Source organism: Hibiscus syriacus, unplaced genomic scaffold (genome assembly GCF_006381635.1).
Source record: "Hibiscus syriacus cultivar Baekdansim isolate YM2019G1 unplaced genomic scaffold, ASM638163v2 tig00116962_pilon, whole genome shotgun sequence".
In the NCBI taxonomy this organism is placed as follows: Eukaryota; Viridiplantae; Streptophyta; class Magnoliopsida; order Malvales; family Malvaceae; genus Hibiscus; species Hibiscus syriacus.
Genome location: NW_024063488.1, coordinates 5566010 through 5587966, shown reverse-complemented (window position 1 = coordinate 5587966; position 21957 = coordinate 5566010). Strand labels below are relative to the sequence as shown.

The 21957-nt window shown below is 35.7% G+C and overlaps 2 protein-coding genes across 3 annotated transcripts; one reads left to right on the top strand and one right to left on the bottom strand.

Moving 5' to 3' along the window:
* Window positions 1–966: 966 nt before the first annotated feature.
* LOC120190145 (probable alpha,alpha-trehalose-phosphate synthase [UDP-forming] 7) lies at window positions 967–19208 on the top strand. 2 transcript variants are annotated; one of them, XM_039193270.1, is made up of 5 exons: window positions 967–971; window positions 10832–10837; window positions 15935–17931; window positions 18011–18284; window positions 18507–19208. In XM_039193270.1, the coding sequence occupies exons 3-5, from the start codon at window positions 15944–15946 to the stop codon at window positions 18816–18818; spliced, it is 2574 nt and encodes an 857-aa protein (XP_039049201.1). In that variant the 5' UTR covers window positions 967–971; window positions 10832–10837; window positions 15935–15943; the 3' UTR covers window positions 18819–19208. The 2 variants fall into 2 exon arrangements, with proteins under 2 accessions (XP_039049201.1, XP_039049200.1); XM_039193269.1 differs by lacking the exons at window positions 967–971; window positions 10832–10837 and adding an exon at window positions 15370–15602 and having other exon boundaries at window positions 15820–17931.
* A 271-nt stretch (window positions 19209–19479) lies between these two features.
* On the bottom strand, window positions 19480–20964 carry LOC120190146. Its single transcript, XM_039193272.1, is given in 2 exon segments — window positions 19480–20643; window positions 20645–20964. Coding segments are annotated over 2 exon segments (1440 nt in total). The 5' UTR covers window positions 20953–20964; the 3' UTR covers window positions 19480–19511.
* Window positions 20965–21957: the final 993 nt, after the last annotated feature.

Here is a 21957-nt window from a genome sequence, read left to right as displayed (position 1 = left end):
AAAAACAGATTATTAATATAATCAGATAAATATTTATAAGAGAAACAACATTAAATCAAACATTAAAAAAAGTAGAAGATGTGTTACAAAAACAAATAAAATCATCTATCATTTTTATATGAAAAAAATACTAATTCAAAATAACATAATTTAGATATATAAAAAATATGAAAAAAATATAGTAAAATCTATAAAAAAAAAAAACCAATGATCAACTCTTGATATAAAACTGATGTAGGTGATAATAAATTTTTTAGCTATATATTAAATTGCTAAACTACTCCAACACAACAGGCTTAAAATATGATATATGTATAAATCATTTTACCTTTTTGTCAAACCATTCTTTTGCTTGAAATGCAAGAGTTTTGATTTCATTGGGAAACTGAAACATGCATTAATATACAATATTTATACATTGTAATTTTCAAATAAATTAATTTTAATATTGGAATTGATATGCTATTGGTATGTCCCGCCGCCCCTGCCCTCCGCTACATTAATTAAAGTTAGGAGTGCTTATCGAGCGAGTTAATCGTTAGTTGGATAGTGTTCGACTCGTGCTCGTTAAAAAATTTGATTGTTCGACTCGTTGCTCGTTAAGCTCGTTAAATTTTTGTTTAACTCGTGCTCGTTAAAAAAAAACTTGTTGCTCAACTCATTGCTCGTTAAACTCACCGAAATTTTTACCTTATTTTTTTAATTATAGGTAAAATCTACTAATATTATACAAAGTTCAATATAAACGTAAATTAATAAATTTAAATACAAATATTATCAAAATAATGTATGAAATAATTTCAAAATCTAAACTCCAAAATAACAATCCACAAATACATTAAAATAATAAATATAGTTTGACTTTTTAGTGTAGTAAAATATTACTTAATAATTTAGTATTTTTTATTGTTTATTAGAAAATTAATAGATTAGTAATTCATCATCTTTTTTTATTATATATTAGTAAATTAGTATTTTTTTAATGAAACAATTTTTTAAGATAACTACTGAAAAAATTATATAAAAAAATTAATGAGCTGCTCGGAAACTTATCGAGTCGAATTGGACTTTGCTCGAATCAACTCGTTAAGGTCTCGAGTCGAGTCATATCGAGTCGAATTTATATCGAGCTTTGATCGAGTCAAGTTCAAACTGCTCACGAGTTGTTCAACCCATTAAGCACCCGTAATTAAAACTTAAAAATATACAATTTGTTGAATTATGTTTCGATATAACAATTTAAGGCAAAATAGTTTTTGGACTTGAATTGAATTTACAAAATGTATTTGGACTTAATTGAATTTATTCAAAATTTACAAAAAAAATTCAAAGTTCTTTTAATTTAAAATTGAGCACAAAAATGGTTTTTATGAATAGTACTTTACTATTTGAAAAGTAAATTACTATTTAAACAGTAAATCATTGTTTGAACAGTACCCCGAGGCTCAAAAATTCCAGTATGTAAAAGGGGAACCGATTCCCCCCAAGGGGGTACCAATTCCCTCACTGTTCATCAGCCCAACGGTCATAATATTTGAATATTATGAAGGGGTATCAATTCCCTATGAAAGGGTACCGATTCCCCCTATTCTGGGCAGCCTATTTTTGCAGAAAAATCATTTTCAAACGGCTCCAAAACATCCCCAACGGCTAGATATGACTTCAAACACATTCCAAGCTATAAATACAAGCTAAGGACACTTGAAGAAATAAGAGAACAACTATCCAACCAATCAAACACAAGAGAAGAGTTTTTCATTCTTATTTCATCTTTCTCCTGTATATATTTTGTTCTTGTGAGCTCAATCTTGTAAACACCTACCTTAGAGAGGTTTTCTTGTTTACATTTCTTATCCTTTTGTAAAGGGGAAAGGTTCTAGCTAATCCCGTGTAAAAGCTAGGGAAATGTTCTAGTTTAGCCCAGAAAAACAAGGGAGTTTGTAAGGTTACTCTTTATCCTCAAAAGAAAGAACAAATTAGTGAATTTGTTGGAAAATCCTTGGTGAGGAGCTAAGGTAGTGGATGTAGACTTTGATTGAGAAAGTCGAACCACTATAAATCGTTGTGCAATTCTCTATCTTTCAATCTCCTTACTCCCTAAACACAAAACTGTTCCGACCCCTCTTTGCAAACCGTTCCGATTGTCGATTCAAGCTTCCGAAAACCCTAACACAATTATATCCCATGGGTTTTTTTGCCAATTGTAGTCAAGATCTCAGTTTATAATTTTTTTTAAAAATAAAGTTTTAATCATAGACCATATTCAATTTTGCCTGCAAAATGAGGCTAACAAATGCAGTTACTTGGGAAAGAGTACGGTATGGACAAACTCCATGCAAGTGTCACACCCTCAGAACCATCAAACCCAAACTGTCGGAATATCAGAGTTAAGATCTAACGGGTCGTGCGACCTTAGACGCTTCTTGACACTTCTTGGTCTTCTCTACGACTAAGTAAGCCTTACTCAAGCCTAGTGAGCATGTAAACTCACAAAGGTTGGAACCAAGCCCTCAAGGCTTCTAGGATTGCAGAAACTTTAACACCAACTTGGTACCCCAAGCCACAAAGTTTGGACTATTGTGTGGAAGTGTAAACACAAGTGTGACTACTCCTGACCACCAAGATAGGCAACAACACTAAGAGAATAAAGAACAAAGAACACTGAAAGTAGAGTAAATGTCTTAGAGTTTTATTACTCTCCAAAGAGAATGGATGAAATGGATGATTACAAATGAGGAGGAGAGGCTCTCTATTTATAGTTGAGCTCTCTCTCAATCAATGGCCTAGATCGATTTACATCAACAACTAAGATCTGCCTAATTAATACAAAATCCCCTAAATCAAGGAATTTCAACCCAATCCTATCTAATTACATCAATTATTAGGACTATTTCCTTGGATAGGTATTCTCACTAGATATGGTAAGATTCTCCCACAATATTTTTCTGATTTGTTATCTCTTGCCATATTTACCGAGCTCTTGTGATCATCTTCGGATTTGATGACACTTTCTTTTTCTGCGCGACTAATGTGAACGGATTCCACAGTATTATCTAAGTGTTGGGCCAAGTCTGGTGATCTTAGCAAGCCCGATACTCTATCTTGAACCTCTTTGTCAAACACTTGCACCATTGTCTCAGACCCAAGTTCATAGCTCGTGACATTCTCCCTCACCGAACCTAGTGACGCCCTCGTCGCTGACTCGACGATCTTGGGAAACATCTCATTGGATAATTCTCCATGCCTTGGCTTGTTGCAATCCTCTCATGCGAACTGCTTGCCTTGGCTTCTGTCGCATGTATTTCACGATCCCTCGCGCCATATTTATATCAATTTGGTTGCCTTTCGACGCCTCCACTTGCTCATGTCCCCCCATAAGGACTCGACCTCTCATAATGGTTGTGTTTGTTTTGGCTCTTGTTGCCAAGTGATGAAATGGGCTAACACGCCCACAAGTGCATCTCTATCGCAGGTACCATTTCCTACATGTCTTGATTTGCCTCAGATTGGACCCTCCTAGCCCTGCAGCAAAGTCTTGGATCCCATTCAAACTTTGTTTCCTCCGCGCAAAAGGTTGGGTCTTACTTGACCTACACTCACTAAAGATAACAAATCAAACTAAAAAAAACACTAGGATAGTGTTGAGATGTACATTCCCTTTGATTTTGTGAGATGTAGCTTCCCACTGATTTTGTGGCATTTACTCAAAATTACGTCAGCCCTTCTTACTCTATGAAGTCGGACACTCCTCGCATCAAACCCTTGTCATTGGAGTTCTTTTCGTCACCATGCATCGACACTTTCTCACGTTAAAGTCTGATGCCCCTTCTTACATCATCCCTTCTAACACGAAGGTTGGAGCTCACTTCCCACCTTACAAATGGGTAGTTTCTCCATGGTTGCCTTGTCTCTCAACGTCTTGGCCCCCTTAGACTTTTTTCTAATAGTCTCTGAAGGACTGTTCTTCACTTGAATATCATCGGTAAGCATTTCCTTCGACCATTCTCTTATAATGGTCTCTGAAGTCATATTCTCTACAAGAACTTGCTCAGTAAGCTCCTTGGACATGAACAACCCTTCCTGCACTTGACCCCCACTCGCATTGGCAGAAATAAACTTTATTGAGTCAAGTTTTATCATGGGTTCATCATCTTCTATGGACAACTCGATCATGGGTTCATCCATCACCTTGGATGACTCGGCTCCCCTAGGGTAATCTTGCAACACTTCTGGCATCTTAAGTCGACGACCCTCCGTTTGCTCGACTCTTACCCTCGGCTTAGCATCTTTGACACTTGAACTTGTGCCAAGTCTGCACACATATTCTTCGGAGTCACTATATGGTTCATCATTGAGGGAACTTTCTCTTTCACTCGAGGAACAACATTCCTCATCCTTTTACTTGCCTTCATCACGAATTCTCTTACCACTACCTTCGGCTTTCGGTTTTGCATTGGAAGTCTTGTTCTTCTTGACTCCAAATTCTTTGATGGACTCAGCAGCTATCAAAGCTTTAGACAACTCATTGAATTCCCTTCGCTCTAAAACTTTCTTCGCCCATGACTTCAATCCAAACATGAAGGTGAAGAACCCATCTTCTTCAGTCAAACTCTGGACTTTTAGCATGAGTTTTCTAAATCGGCTCACATACTCCTTAAGTGTCCCTTTATGTCTGAGATGCCTCAACTTAGACCACGCCTCCATCCTGGCATATTGTGAGAGAACTTGCTCACTCTGCACCCTCAGCTTGAAGGCTTTATCACTTGCTATCACACCGAGTCTTTTCATGTCCTTGACAGCTTTAACACCTGCAGTCTCGTCACGTCTCGATCTTGGATTGACTACTTGAGAACTTGTAGTTGTATCACTATCTGGCCTAGCAACATTGACATCTGTAATCATGCCAGGCTTTCCTTTGGGTTTGGATACCTCAAGATCAACAGTCATACCTCATCTTATTCCTTACTTGACCGCATTGACCTCCTTAATCGGACCAAGTCTTTTCCCTGGCTTGACAGCTTTAACATTTGCAACCGCGTCAATTCCTGCTACTTCTCCTTCTCTCATCCTCTTCATGATGGTTGCAAGGTGACGTTTCTCGGGACATCCTCTAATCAAATGAGGACCATCACATAAGTAACACTTGAGCTTTTCCTTACTCGCCTTCTTCTTCACACCGGACTTAGCCTTGCCATTCTTTCTCGATGGTTTTTCTTGGCTACGAATAGTCAACGGCTTAACTTGGCTATTCGAAGAGCTTCCTTTATCATCCCCCAATTGCACCTCTTCCTGGTCTCTCCACTATTTCCACTATCCCTAGGCATGGGCCTGGACGACACAACGCTAGTTGGCTTGTCTCCCGCAAGCTCAGTCAACTTTCCGGTTATAACTATGGCCTCTGAAAGTCTCTAGGTATCTCCTTGCTCTCCCCTAGCATCACCCCTAGTTTAAGTCATTCTAAGAAGGTCTTGAGTGCACCTCATTCACTCATTGCTCATTTACATATGAGCAGCTCCTTCTTGAGCTCATCCACCTCATTTCTCAAAGCCATCACCTAGACTTCTTGGACATTACTCCCTCGAACCATCTCTAACTCAGCGAGAACTTGGTACATCTCATCCTTGAACCTGTCCTTTATGGACTCTAATCTATCAAGTCGGGACTCCATAACACCCTGTGTCTCCTTGGCCTCTTCCTTTTCTTTTTCAAGTTTTCTGACCATCTTTTCCCACGAATTTAAGATCTGCTCCAACTTGATAAGCCTCCATGCGTGCAAAGCCAAACCTTCCACCAAATAAGCCCATTTCTTGTAGATTGTCAGTTTCTCTTCTTGTTCCTCATTAAGACTCTCCTCGTCTTCATCAGTGACATGTTGTCTCACTCAAATATGCATTGAGTTCAACCATTGAGTCTCTCTACCTCGAGATCTAGCCCCTCCTGGTGTGCTTTCACCGCCCCAAGGATTTCTTGTGAACTTATCATGGCATCCCATGCTTGGACACCGACGATGCTCTCGAGCCCACCAAACTCTCTTCCCGTTTCCCACCATGGCACTCTTTGCCTTTGCGTACAGAAACCCCTTTTCTCTTGTGCCCCATCTCAATTAAATTTGCTATGAACTAGCTCAATTCACCTTTGACTAGCTCGAGCGCAAATCTTTGCCAGGTCAATTACCAAAGTAAATTGATTGAACATTAAGTAAATCAAACTTACTCGGTTTCACACCTTCCACCAAACACGAACGAAACGATTGTTGTCTGCCCACAACGACTCGCTCTTATACCACTTGTCACACCCTTAAAACCATTAAGCCCAAACTGTCTAATATTAGAGTTAAGATCTGACGGGTCGTGCGACCTTAGACGCTTCTTGACACTTCTTAGTCTTCTCTACGACTAAGTAAGCCTTACCCAAGCTTAGTGAGCATGCAAACTCACAAAGGTTGGAACCAAGCCCTCAAGGCTTCTAGGATTGCGGAAGCTTTAACACCAACTTGACTACTCCAAGCCACCAAGGTTGGACTATTGTGTGGAAGTGCAAACACAAGTGTGACTACTCCTGACCACCAAGATAGACAACAACACTAAGAGAATAAAGAACAAAGAATACTGAAAGTAGGGTAAATGCCTCAGAGCTTTATTATCTCCGAAAATAATAAATGTAATGGATGATTACAAATGAGGAGATACTCTCTATTTATAGTTGAGCTCTTTCTCAATCAATGGCTTAGATCAATTTACATCAACGACTAAGATCTGCCCAATTAATACAAAATCCCCAAAATCAAGGAATTTTAACCCAATCCTATCTAATTACATCAATTATTAGGATTATTTCTTTGGATAGGTGTTCACACCGAATATGGTAAGATTCTCTCACAATATTTTCCTGATTTGTTATCTCTTACCATATTTATTGAGCTCTCGTGATCATCTTCGGATTTGATGACACCTTCCTTTTCTGCACGGCCAATGTGAACGGACTCCAACACATTATCCAAGTGATGGGACAAGCCTGGTTGCACCAATGTCTCGGACCCAAATTCATAGCCCGTGACACAAGCAAGAGGGCTGTTTAGGGAAGACCAATTAATTTAACAATAAGAGCTTATTATTTCTCGATACATGACAGTTTACTGATCAACGTTGTAATCCCGAGACCAGTTTTAATCCCGAACAAGTAAACACATAATGTCCGAAACTTGTTCTTAAATATATTTTAATACCGGTAACCAATCAGACAAACAACAGGCCTGTGACGGCAGCTTATATTCGATTACGTGCAGAAAACTAGCACTGGAAGAACTGTTAAGAGCCCAGCTTTCAACCACCTTTTAATTAATTAATCTAATTTGGCTTTTCTGCTCGGCACTCTAGGGATGAGGTTAAGGATGTAAGAACAAACTCCTCCCGGATTTCTTTTCTTTGGGTTTGCACTAAAAACATTTCCATCTTCCTTTTGACACAGCGTTTGAGAGACCATTAAAAAGACGATTGCCATGTTTTTTTTTTGAAGGTTTTTGTCACCTAAAGATACGCACTTTTCCAAATCCAACATTGCGTGGGACCTTGAAGATCCTAATCTTAATTATTTTCCTAGATGTGAATGCTCTCTTAATAGATCAAAGACTTTACACGTGAAATCCAACATAAGAAACAACTGTGGGTGTCGAGACTTATTACTGTCTCGGTTTGGACTTTAAAATTTGAAGTGTTGACGGTGCATGAAATTGCCAAGAAATTGTCCGGCGGGTTTATTTCAATCTCACAGGCACGCGGCCTCGTTTTTAGTATCCGAAATTATTAGTAAAAAGACCACATTAATGTTACAAACATTACATGTATAGTTGAATTCTTCTCCATTAATTAAAAATTTCCTTTTCTTGTTCATGTTTCTCTTCATTTTTCAAACTTTGATTTTAAAATGTTTGACTTAGCCATGCCACATGTCCCCTTCTAACTTGATCTCCACGCTCTCACCTCCAGCCGTCACGCGTCGGTTCATTGCATGATTTCTTGCTTTCTCTCCCTATATATTTGTGCACTCATCAACGCATCTAACAAAGCACCGCAGTACAACTTCTCTTAAAGTTCTATTTTTTTCCAATACTTCACGACCAAAAACCCAGATTCCACTTCTCTCTTCCTTTCCATCTTCATTTCCTGCAATTACTCTTACGCCAATTCATGGCTCGTTTCAGTTCTTTGCTGATCATTCTCTCGGTGATATCTGCTTCATTTGTACCGCAAATGGAAAGTAGGAACCTTCTAAACACAGGGGACAGCAACAAAAACGTTCCTTCTTTGTTTGCAAGCTTGGTGCTGAGTGCCCTTCCAAAGGGTACAGTACCACCTTCTGCTCCTAGCAAGAAGGGCCACGCCACCCTCGATAACGAGAAGCTCTTTGCCCGCCACCTTGCTGACATTGATCGGATCCTTCGGTCTGTTCCAAGCCCTGGCGCAGGCCATTAATGCGTAGGGTTCTTTCATTCTTTTTCTTTGGTTTTTGAGTATTATTGTGTCAAAGAAATTTTGATTATTTGTTTCTTTTGTTCTTTCTGATTAGGTTTTAGATCACCATTGTATTTGTACCCATATATACGAAGTGTATAGTCATTAGTCAGTCAGTACGTACTGAGGCTTTATTCTTTCTTTCAAATCTTAGCATTTCACTGGGATTGGTTTTGTTATATCCCTTTGATCCATGCTTTTGTCTTCATGATGGTTTACAGTCACATATCAAAGTCTCTGTCTTTTACAAGTATATATTCAATCCCCTTTATCTATCTCCAAGTCCATGTTCAAGTTCAACAATGGATACAATTCCAAGCACAAAGTTGTTAAAGCAGGGATGGATCGAGGGGGCTAGTTAGTGAGGACGGTCACACCTTAAAAAATTCAAAATTTCATATAATTTGAGTATTTTATTTATATTTTTATAATATATTTTCACCTTTAAAATTTTATAAATCCGTTTCATATATAAAATATTGCATTTGTCCATGCTGCCAACCAATACTAATACCAACAAAGGTAGAAAAGGATATAAAGAAAAATGGAAGGGAAAGCTCTGCTTATCATGTTGATATAATGGCATGCCATTAACATAAAGTTAAAAGATGATGATTTTACCTTTTGGAGCAATTACTGGGGACTTGAACCAGTGTTATTAAAGCACTTGTATCACAGTGAAAATTACTACAAACAAACTGAGAATTGCAAAGAGCTTTACTTATGTTCACAAAACTGATAAACAATTGAAACTTGACAGAGAGTCGTGATAAGTTACAAATGAGATATACGAGGTTGAAAGTAAAAGCAAAAGATATGTTGTATCATACACGACAGCAAAACCACAGAGATTACATGATCTTGTTGTGTCCTAAAGCTTTGATTTGATGGTTGACATACCGTCTTTTAACTTCTTTTTTTCTGCATTTGGGTCGTGTTAATCTATCATTAACCAATAATAGAATGCTGCTATGGTTTAAAGTGATTGCGAGGAAATGGGGGAAAAAGAAGTGGTTGATGACGGTATTAATCCTTTTGATAAACTAATACAAATATCGTATTTCAAAAGCGTCGTGTCCGCCATTGATAAAAAAAATGCCAACGTCATTTTGCCTTGTCCATGCCAACATAAGGGCTCCACAAAACCACCAGTGACCTGCGAAAACAGCAACATATGGTACCAAATAGCTTTGCGTATGTTGATGGTTCAATCGACCAACAATCGGCCGAATCTTTGATCTGTGACAACCACCATTGGCGAGAAACATGCTCATCAATCATCATCAACAGTTGATAACTGCTAGTATTGTTTTATCCTATCTTTTTTCTTTCTATAACGAGATTGGGAGCATAAATGTTGAAGAGAAAATTCGCAATTAATTCTAGGTTTAAGCTCTAAATTCAGAAACAGCTTGATAAAACGCAATTACGCATTACAGAGAAAGTGAGAAACGTTGTACTAGTATATGAAAAAAGAATAATTTTAGTGTTCCAATCATGGCGGACCCTGCAACAGCAACAACCACATCCAAGAGATGAAACTGTGCCACTAAATAAGTATGCAATAATGTAAAGCCAAGATCACCATGCAACCATTCCTACTGAAATAGACCAACAAAATGATATATGCGGAAAGAAGAAAGAGCAAAAGTTGCTTTCCGAAAAAGAAAGGCAAAAGTTGATTTCATGGTCTATTCGACAAGAATGGACAACTCTGGTTTGGGGTAGGATGGTAATTTGGATTGCATATTCAAATGTTTTGCAGATATCTGATATGTTTTTTACGGACTCGGATGTTAAGATTACTACCTATTGCGGATTCGAATCGGATATTGATAATCATCTTTGAATATCCATTACACAAATTTGCATCATTCTTGCGGTTGCATGTTAAAATATTTGCTGATATCTAATTTGATATTTGTGTATTCTGACGCTAAATTTATTATCTGATGCAGGTTTGAAGTGAATACGGATATTTACCCTTGAATATTCATTATCTCAATATGCATTCTTGATGCGGATGTAGACTCATGTGTTTGACTCTAACTCCAAATTATAAGATAAAGAATAGGTTTGTTTCTAAAGAGATTCGAACCTTGGTCATCTAATTTTTAGAAACCGAAGAAATCTGCATCATGGAATTGTTTCTTCATTATTCAACAATGATTTTTGGTTTAGTAGCTACTAGCTAGTATTTATCATCTTGCTTGAACAGTTAAACTTAGTATTTTTTTTAAGCCTTATTTGATTGCTGAGATGAGACACGTAAATCTAGGTATGTTGCAATAGTAATCCCCTTCAAAGTCAAGAAGCCGAAGAAAAAGGTAAAAAAGTGGGGCAGAATGTTACAATCACTGGGGTTGGAACTGTTGTTGTAAACTTTCCGTTTTATCTGTCATCTCATTTTGCTTTCTTTTCCTCTTCTCTGCCGCAAACCAATCTATGAATACTTGGGGATTGAAGTAAAAAACCAGCAAGGGCAAGTGATATTTGGTTGTTCTTTCAAGAAATGTTATCCTGCACAGGAGAAAATAAAGTACTAAGAGTAAGTACTGTAGCTTGCGGAGGCCGCTCCAGGAGCATATACGGCGCCAGCAATGGTTGAGGGTGACTTACCACGATGAAAACCTGCCATTTCAAAAAATCATTTTCAGATGTACTGAGAATAACATGGGTTATCGATGTTTTAAGAGGTTCAAAACGCCAAACTCGTGAATGGTTGCCATATACCTTGCGTTGCAATTTTGATTATTTGGTGCTGGTTCATTTAAAGCATGGAAAGCCCAAAAAAAAAAAAAAAAAAATTGAAATAGAAAGCGAGGGCTAGAAGATTGCTAGGTAGGGGTAGGGTGTTCATTCGGTTAATTCGGTGGTCGAACCGATCGAATTACTATTTTCGAATTAACCGAACTTTTTTTTTCTTTAACCGTTAACCGAACATTTTTCAAAAATATTAACCGAACCGAATAAATTTCAGTTAATTCGATTAATTTTCGAATTAACCGAATTTTTTTAGAATTTTAGAATTTAATATTTTTTTAATTAAAAAAACATTTTACAATTAATTTAAATAATATCTAATTATAAATAATATCTAATTAATTTGATTCAAACATTTTGCATTTAGTTTTGATATTATTTTAATTAATTAATATTGATTTGAGTTTTAAATGGATTTTAAATAGATTGAGCCTCTTAATATAATTATATTTAAAGGTTAATTCGGTTAATTAACCGATTTCGAACCGAATTAACCGTTAACCGAATTCCAAAAAAATCATTAACCGTTCCCCGAACGAATTAATTCGGTGGCCGACCGAATTAACCGAACTAATTCGGTTCGGTCGGTTAATTCGGTTAAAACCGAATTTTGAACACTCCTAGGTAGGGGTTGACTACTAGTTTTTTTATAATAAAAAAAATTAAATTAGCTGAATTGATAAGTCTTATTTAATTATTTATATTTTATTTAAAAGCATTTTAAATTGAGTCAATTTTATAAAATTCAAGTCGAGCATGTCGAATTGAATTGTTCAATATTTTATTTTAATTGACTTATAATTATTTATAATATTTTGGTATGAAATTATTCAAATTTAAATAACTTTATTGAATCATTAAGATATATATATTTCTTCATATTCTTTTTAAAACGTATAAGTAGATTTATAATATTATTTAATAAATCAAATATCCTTTGAAATTATAAAATATATTTATAGTATTATTTTTTAAAATAAGAAATCTTGAGGATAAATTATTGATAAGAGTATAAAGGTGACAATAAATAGATGGAAACAAAGAATTTGTAAAAAAAATTACAATTGAATTATCTAAATGAAAAGTTACAAGATTGAATTGCAAAAAGAATAAATTTATTACCAAAAATAGAGGCCAAGTTACATAGGTGTTCTATGGTGGTAGAGGAGCATATGATTCAAAATTGGTTAAAGAATAAACTTAAAACGGACGAGGAATTAAAGAAATCGAGAAATCATGTGAAACTGAAAGACTAAATTGAAAAAGGAAAAAAAATATTGTCAAAAAGATAAATTGAATCAATTCTATAGTGATTTAAGAACATATTTGGTCAAAATAAACTTAAATCAAAGAAAGAAATGAAAAAACAAAGAAATCTGAGACCAAATCACGAAATAGTTAAAATACTTGACTAAAAACCAAATGACGTGATTTTAATTTTTGATTTTCGGATAATTCAATCTTTACAATTCACATTTGACTCGATATTAAAATTTGAACTCAAAACTTAAATGAAATTGAATATTTAAAAATAAAAAATAAATAATTTTTGAATCAATTTAAAAATTGGTGTGACAAAAACTGCGAGTGGGATTGAGTAAATAAACCGAGAAGATAGAAAATTTATCCGAATCAAACTATGTGGTTCAGTTCGATTCGAGTTTTTCATATTGCAGTTTGGTTTTAAAAACATCATTATGCAATTCGGTTCAGTTTCAAAATTTTCATATGAAAACCGTTTGTTCTAAATCAAACATAATTAAAAAAAAGAAAAAGAAAATAATTACTTAAAACAAATTTATTTTGAATCTATTATAAGATAAACTTAAATAAATAAAATTTTAAAATTAATAGTATTTTTTATGTATTTAATTTTCTATATTTGCACTCGATTTAAGCTTTAAATTTGTTTTATTTAGAGGTTGAATTTATAAAATAATAATTAATCAAAAATCGTAAACTTGAACGAACCGAACCGAATCAAAAAACACGATTTCTTATACCATTCGATTTCGATTTCGATTTCAATTTCTAAAAACTCGCAAAATACAATTCAATTTATATTTTATTGAAAATTTGAATTGAACCAAACTGAATACACTCCTAACTGGAGTATTGGTGTATCCATTGACAAGTGTCATTCTGCCATTGCCAATAACCCTAGCTGGCCAACTCAACAGCAAGTTTCTCATTCTTTGAAGCCATTGATTTTAGTTAGAATCAACAAACTTTTGTTGAAATTAGATTGCTGGGAATTCGCATGTCAGCCTTTCATTAATTGGTATATGATTTTAAGTAATACGGAGTTAATAATTCTTTATGAAAGTATTGGAGTTAGAAACTGACTTGTTACTTTTAAAAACTAAATCACTATATTATGTATTCTACACAAGTTTAAATAAAGGGTCGCTAAGAAAATTAGCCGTATAATAGTTTAAATAAAGTTTCTCTAAAAATATTCAAAAACAACTGTAATTTGATTAATAAAATCTAAAACTACACTTAAAATTAAAAATAAATGTTTTCCGACAATCATTTTCAATAAAACCTTTCTTTAATATAGTATATTATGACTGTCGTACATCAGAATTATTCAAGTTTACTAAATGGCAACTCGGCATGCTCTTTCCCCACATGGGGTATATCAGGCAACAGCTCTGGACCACCCAGAGTTATCCAGGTCTCTTCTAATAATTTAGTTGATGCTCCATAAATAAATTTTATGCCATCCATGAAATAAAATTTCATAAATAAAAGGGTAAACTACATGTTTACTACCCAAGTATTATTTTTGTTCTGTTTTGGTCACTAAACTATTATTTTTTTCCAAATCATACTCAACATTAAATTTTGGTTACATGTCGTTAAAAAATTAATAGAACTACTGGCGCGATATTTAAAAAAAATAATGATGACGTGATATTATCTTATGATGACACATCAGTATTATCATTCAATTTTTAACGGTAGATGATCAAAATAAAATCAAAAAGTAATGTCAAGTGTGATTTTGAAACAAAAATAGTTAAGTGACCAAACTAGAATGAAAATGATAATTAGGATATTAAACACGTAATTTATCCTAAATAAAATTAAAATACCAATAAATGTCCATTTAATATATTTTTAAATTTATTCTATAGATATTTGTGATGCAGAAACCAAACAATCTTAGTGATTAAGGAGATGGTTGTTATTTCTAGAGGTTTTAGATTCGAGCACGTTGTTTATATGGATGTATAAGTATTTATTATTAAATAATTAAATATCGAGTTAATTATATCACATGTCCTCAAAGTATGAAGCTTATTTTAAATTGGTCCCTAAATTTTTAAATGTTCTAATTTCATCCCTAAACTGTGAATATCATTTTAAATTAGTCCTCAACTTTTGAACATTTCAATTTCATCCCCAGACTATGACCTTCATTCTAAATTAATCTTCAAACTTTTTGAACATTCCAATTTCATCCCAAACTATATGTATATACTAATGGCATCCCTCATTAATAAAATCGCCAGGTCAAGTTATATTATTATATGTTTGAAAAAAATTAGGTTAAACTATGGTTGAAATTAGTTACATATGTGGATAAAATTAAAATATTCAAAAGTTGGGGATCAATTTAGAAAGAAAGTCATAGTTTAAGGATGAAATTAGAATGTTCAAAAGTTGAAAGACTATGAAATTAAAATATTCAAAAATTTAAGAATCAATTTAAAATAAAAGTTATAATTTGAAGACATATAATATAATTAACCCTTAAAAATATTTTGAACGAATAATATCTTAATTATCTTGTAATAACAAAAATAAGACATCTGTCATTATTTTAATACACAACTTAATAAACTTTTAGTTTTCATTTACAAATGTAACAAATAATGGTACTTACAGGTTTAGTATAAGATGGTATAATATTCCTTAGATTGTGCGTCGTACCAGTAGAGATAAGTTTTAAAATAAAGATTAATAAAAAAAAAGTGTTTTGAAAAAGAACGGCTAACATGAATTTTGGTAAATCGAACGGCCACAGATAAATGGCGGACATCACATGGCTTTTTCACAAACGGCATTACAGCATCACCACCATCTGCAATTTGCAAGTGAGATAAAGCATAAGAAAAACAAAAAAGATATGAAGAAGGAAAGAAAAAGAGGGGAGTCTAAATGTGGATCCTTGAGATAAAGAGAGGTCCATAACAAACCCTAGATTTTTTTCTTTCTTTCACAAAAGAAACCCCTTTCAAGCAACTTCCATCTTTCCTCTTGCTTTCGTATTTGGATACAAAGGGTTCCATTAAAAACACAACCTTTGTACTTCGAAAGGTTAGTTTCAGTGTTACATTCTTCTTCTTATTTCCCCCCATTATTTTGGAGTCATCTGGGTTTTCTATAGATTAAATTCTGATATAATATTCGTTTGGATTAGTATTCTTAGCATTTTTTTTAAATTAAGATCTAATTCATTCATTGATTTACTTTGTTTTATGTATTCTTGTTTATTGTCTATGTAAAGTTAATGTTTTGATGATGGATAATGCAGAAAATGCCAAGTTAAAAGAGAAATATTGGAAGAGAAACAAAATTTTTGAGGGGTCTTGTTAATAGTTTTGAGGTATTTTTGATTGATTCTTGTTGAGGGTAATAACTAAAGGGAGAGGTTAAAGATGATGTCAAGGTCGTATACCAATCTTTTAGATCTAGCATCTGGTAATTTCCCCGTAATGGGTCAGCCTCGTGAAAAGAAACGACTGCCACGAGTAATGACCGTTCCGGGGGTTATTTCAGAGCTAGACGATGATCAAGCTAACAGTGTGGCCTCAGATGTGCAGTCTTCGGTTCTTCAGGACAGAATTATTATCGTAGCTAATCAACTACCAGTTAAAGCTAAGCGTAGACCAGATAATAAAGGGTGGAGTTTTAGTTGGGATGACGATTCGTTGTTATTACAATTAAAAGATGGCTTGCCCGAGGAAATGGAGGTTTTGTATGTTGGTTCTTTGAAGGTTGATGTTGATTCCTATGAACAAGATGACGTGTCACAGCTTTTGTTAGATAGGTTTAAGTGTGTCCCTGCATTTCTTCCACCTGACATTTTGTCCAAGTTCTATCACGGTTTTTGTAAACAGCAGTTGTGGCCACTATTCCATTATATGCTTCCATTTTCAGCAAATCATGGAGGCAGATTTGATAGGTCTTTGTGGGAGGCATATGTTGCCGCAAACAAGCTTTTCTCTCAAAGGGTTATTGAAGTTATAAACCCAGAAGATGATTATGTTTGGATCCATGACTATCATTTGATGGTGCTGCCTACATTCTTGAGGAGAAGGTTTAATAGATTGAGAATGGGGTTTTTTCTTCACAGTCCGTTCCCTTCATCTGAGATATATAGGACTTTACCTGTGAGGGAAGAGATCCTAAAGGCACTCTTGAATTCAGATCTAATTGGTTTTCATACTTTTGATTATGCTCGGCATTTTCTGTCTTGTTGCAGTCGAATGCTAGGTTTAGAATATCAGTCAAAGAGGGGTTACATTGGGCTGGAGTACTATGGAAGGACAATTGGGATAAAGATCATGCCTGTCGGAATCCACATGGCGCAGTTTGTGTCTGTCCTGAGACATGCAGATAAGGAGTGGAGAGTAGGAGAACTTAAACAACAGTTTGAGGGAAAGACTGTACTGCTTGGAGTTGACGATATGGATGTATTTAAAGGTGTCAAGTTGAAGTTGTTGGCAATGGAGCAGATGCTGAAACAACACCCCAAGTGGCAGGGGAGAGCAGTTCTGGTACAGATTGCAAACCCTGCTAGGGGAAGAGGGAAAGATCTTGAGGAGGTACAAGCAGAAATCCAGGAAAGCTGCAAGAGAATTAATGAGACTTTTGGTCAACCTGGTTATGAACCCATTGTCTTCATTGATAGGCCTGTATCCCTGAGTGAAAGGGTTGCTTACTACAGTGTAGCTGAGTGCGTTGTAGTCACAGCTGTGAGGGACGGGATGAATCTCACTCCTTATGAATACATTGTGTGTCAGCAGGGCATATCTGATTCAGAGCCTTCCTCAGAATCAAGTGGGCCCAAGAAGAGCATGCTAGTTGTATCAGAATTCATTGGTTGCTCTCCTTCACTCAGTGGTGCAATTCGGGTAAATCCTTGGAATATTGAAGCAAGTGCTGAAGCAATGAATGAGGCAATCTCTATGGCTGATGCTGAGAAACAGCTTCGTCATGAGAAACATTATAGGTATGTTAGCTCACACGATGTGGCATTCTGGTCTCGAAGCTTCTTCCAAGATATGGAAAGGACATGTAAAGACCATTTCAGAAGACGCTGTTGGGGAATCGGTTTGAGCTTTGGATTCAGAGTTGTAGCTCTTGATCCTAACTTCAGAAAGTTGTCTATCGATCACATTGTATCTGTGTATCTGAGGTCTAAAAACAGGGCTATACTATTGGACTATGATGGAACAGTAATGCCTCAAACATCACACAACAAGACTCCAAGTGCAGAGGTTATCTCCATCATAAACACACTCTCTGGTGATGCCAAGAATACTGTCTTTGTTGTTAGTGGAAGAGGAAGAGAAAGTTTAGCCAAATGGTTTTCTTCATGTAAAAAACTTGGAATTGCTGCTGAACATGGTTATTTCATGAGGTGTGATGTTTTCTTTTGCTATTTCGTTTTTCTTTTCCATCTTAGTGTTTCATCAGCACTCATTTTGAGGATGTTTCAGGTGGTCCGCTGCTGATGATTGGGAAGTTTGTGGGCAGAATAGTGAATTTGGGTGGAAGGAGATAGCTGAGCCTGTAATGCAATTGTATACAGAGGCCACCGATGGCTCCACTATTGAAACCAAGGAGAGTGCTTTGGTCTGGCACCATAGCGATGCAGACCCTGGTTTTGGATCTAGCCAGGCCAAGGAGATGTTGGACCATCTTGAGAGCGTATTAGCCAATGAACCTGTGACTGTGAAAAGTGGCCAGTTTATTGTCGAAGTGAAACCACAGGTATCTACTTAATTTTTGTTTTGGCACTTGCTTTAGCATGCTTTTTATTGTAAATGTATTAGATCACTTAGGTTACTGAGGCAGTAAGGGTAAGAAAAACATTAAATAGAAATGAAACGAGTAAAACTCGGTTTTTTACTGGTTATTTTGTTATCTAATAACTTTTGGTTTTGCGATTGGATGAATGCATGATGTTCAGTAAACATTTACTGTTGCTTTTAGGGAGTCAGTAAAGGTGTGGTTGCCGAAAAGATCTTCACAACCATGGCTGAGAGTGGAAAGCAGGCTGATTTTGTTCTCTGCATTGGTGACGACAGATCTGATGAGGATATGTTTGAGGTCATCAGTAGTGCGATTTCCAGTGGTGTTCTCTCCCCGAATACATCGGTTTTTGCCTGCACAGTTGGTCAGAAACCTAGCAAAGCCAAGTATTATTTGGATGACCCAGCTGAGGTTGTAAACATGCTCGAATCTCTTGCAGAAGTTTCAGATCCTGAACCCTCCTCAGATACCAGATCAGAACGCTCCCTTTGAAATATCCTCCATGGATTTATATAAAATTTTGTGCTTGTTATTCTTTCAGCCAGTTGGGAAGAATGGCCATGCCTGTCCGATGAAAAGTGGCATTCCAGGGCGTAGTGTCTGATCATTTGGCCGTTGGCGGCATAGATATTGGAAACTTTCTTCACATGAAGTTTGAAAAGGAAGTGTTAAAACTCATGGAAAAGATGAGGCTGAAAATAAAAGCATGAGAAATGTTACCAAGCTTTCCTTTGTGACAATTGCAGTACAGCCAGAAAGGATCAAACTCCTCCAGCTGATGGAACAGGTCTCAACTGATTGAAAGTCATCCCGTTGAGAACTACTTTGAATTTTTAACGAGTCAAAACGAGTTATTTGATATTCGACTCGAAAATACACAAGCAACTCAAAAAAAAATATTATTTCTTTTTAAAAAATTAAATTATTAATAATATTAATATTCATGTATTGATTTTTTTTAAAAATACAATATAATTATTATGTACTCGACACTTTTTCGAGTTTCAACTCATGATTTAGACTTTCGGATTCAAGTAGAGTTTGAAAATTTAAAGTTCGTGAATTTTTGAATTGAATCAAACTTTATTTTATAATTTTTGAATCGAATCAAGCTAAACAATACAGACTTATTTAGAGCATTTTAACATCCTCTTGCTCTTTGGGGTATTGGTTCAGAAACTGGTGCTACAAGCTACTGTTAATATTAATCCACCGACAATAACGACGCCATATCCCACGCTCCGATGTCTTTTCCATAACATGGGAGATAATTGCACTTTCGAAAGTGGAAAACCCCACAAACACCCACTTGAAAATAGCACTCCGGTCCTTCACCCTAGCGGTGCGTGTGACCAAAAATAGCACTCCGTTGATTTCACCCGATAAAAGTGATTCGTCACTCACATTTTCCAAGTACACCACGGAGAAACCACAACCTTTTTTCACCTGAAAGATGGAAACTTGTTCCTGCATTGAGAATCCCAAGCAATGCAAGAGCCAAAACCGCCTAGACATCTCTGCAAAAGCTGTGAAAAAGGCTGTATCTGGGAACCCACTAGAGGTTACTACCTTCCTTTGGTTCAAGTTGCCCAAAAATGAGCACTCCATTTTGGAATGGACGAGGTGGAGGTACTTGGTTCTGATAAATTTAGCAAAACAAGAGTTTGGGTTTTTAGCTAAAAATGATTTTGGGACAGCAGATTTCAGGTTCTTGAATGCGTTGAAATACTGTTCCGAGTCGAGCCGTTTTGTGAGGGAATCTTCTGTGAGCCCAAAATCGTGGGAGTTGAAGCCTTCCGACATCGTTTTACACACGAAAGATTCAAATGCAAAGCACCTATGGCTTTCTTTTGCGAAAACAGCTCCAGGTTCAATGGTTTCAGCGGCCGCAACGACATCCCATTTTGCCAACTCCATTTCCCTGACCATCAACTTCACAAAACTGCGAGCAGATCTCAAAGAAAAGTGTAAAACTTGCAGAAAATGACTCGGGTTCAAAGTCGCGATCTGGACATCATCAAACATCGACAAAGGCTCACTGGCGTTTAGCTTCTTTACCAAGGACTTGTTGAAGACAGTGCAATCTTGAAGCTGCTTGTGAAGTAAAGCAATGTCTGAATCTTTTTCTTCAACATGGGATTTCAGATTCTTGATCGTGATCTCGTAAGTCCGCGTCAAGCTTTGTTGTTCTTGAATCTCAGCAAGCATCAAAGTGACCTGAGGTGAAAGATCAAGCTCTTTCTTCAAGAACTTGCGCTTTAGCTCCGAAAGAGCTCGTAGCTCTTCCACAAGAGCTTGGTCAGAAGCCTGGATAGCTGTTGTAAGGGTGTTGAGCCATTTGAAGCTAGGCGTAAGCAGCTTTGATATAAGTAACACTGGCGAAAATCTTGGCAAGCAGCGCTTCCGACACAGCTTTTTGCCTAACCTTGGAGCAGTCCCCTTGTTGGGAAGAAGCTTTGCGGTGTGGGAGTTTGTGTTGGGAAGTAGTGAGAACACAGATCCCAACCCCATTGCTGGAAGCAATTTTTCTAGCGGTTCTTAGGTTGATTACTTTCTGGAAAGTTCTTGCTAGCCTGTTCTTGTTATTGCTGTTTCTTAAAGCTGATTTGGGTTTGATCGTTTCCATTGTGGAGAGATGAAGTTAGAACTTAGAAGGAACTAAGCATGAAAGTGATCAGATTTTTTTTGTTACTGTGACAGAGAAAAGGAAATCAGGGAAAAGAAAGTTAATATGATAGGTTTGGAAAGCAACAAAAGAAGACAGCCTTCAGTATTTGACTGGACTTAAAGACGGTGGTGGTGGTGGGATTCAAAACAAGGACAAAAGTGGGATAATAATAATAATAATAATAATAATAATAATAATAATAGGTCTTATTTTTATCACTCTTTAAATATATATTTACAAGATATTTAAACACTTCAAAAAATATGTATATAAATAATATGATTAAAATTTAGACTTATTAATTTTAAACTGCTAAAGAAAATTTTGAACTTATCAAATCTATATTCATACGATAATAAAAAAAGTAATTTTAAATATTTAAAAAATTATTAACTGTATAAAAAGTAGCCGTGAGGTCATGGCCGAAAGAAGATAGGCGACTACAATGTCCATAACTAGCCTTAAATTGTTGAAAACAGAACAGATTGTGTTGGCTCTTGTGAGTAATTATTTAATATATTATGATAAGATGAGAGAAGCCGTGAAGGTCGAGAAATATGAAAAAATCGATTATTATTATAGATATTATGGTTTAAATGAAAATGTGTTGTTTACAATTGTATCAACGATTGAAATTCACAATACTCTCTTATTAGGTTAAACTAAAATTCACGTATAATCTACGTTTCAACGACGCCGATTACAATTAGGGGACAAGACTTGAGACGCTACAGTGAATGTTTATAGCTTTGCACGATGAGAAATAATTAATGTTGCTTGTATGTTAGGCAGATCATACAAACAATCATCATTAATTTTTCATGGATAAAACATGGTCTTTAATAATCATTAAATCTACCACACACGCCTATTTATATATATATATATAGGCATGCAAATCGTTAAAACATTAAACTACTATCATTTTCAACCTTGCAATTCGCTCAAAATAAAAAAGGTTTC

What these genes read in the sequence shown, in the direction of transcription:
- LOC120190145 (XM_039193270.1), top strand. Translation starts at nt 15,944, where the DNA reads ATGATGTCAAGGTCGTATACCAATCTTTTAGATCTAGCATCTGGTAAT. An exon ending in GAACATGGTTATTTCATGAG is followed by an intron (nt 17,932 to 18,010) that starts GTGTGATGTTTT and finishes AGGATGTTTCAG; the next exon opens with GTGGTCCGCTGCTGATGATT. An exon ending in TTGTCGAAGTGAAACCACAG is followed by an intron (nt 18,285 to 18,506) that starts GTATCTACTTAA and finishes TGTTGCTTTTAG; the next exon opens with GGAGTCAGTAAAGGTGTGGT.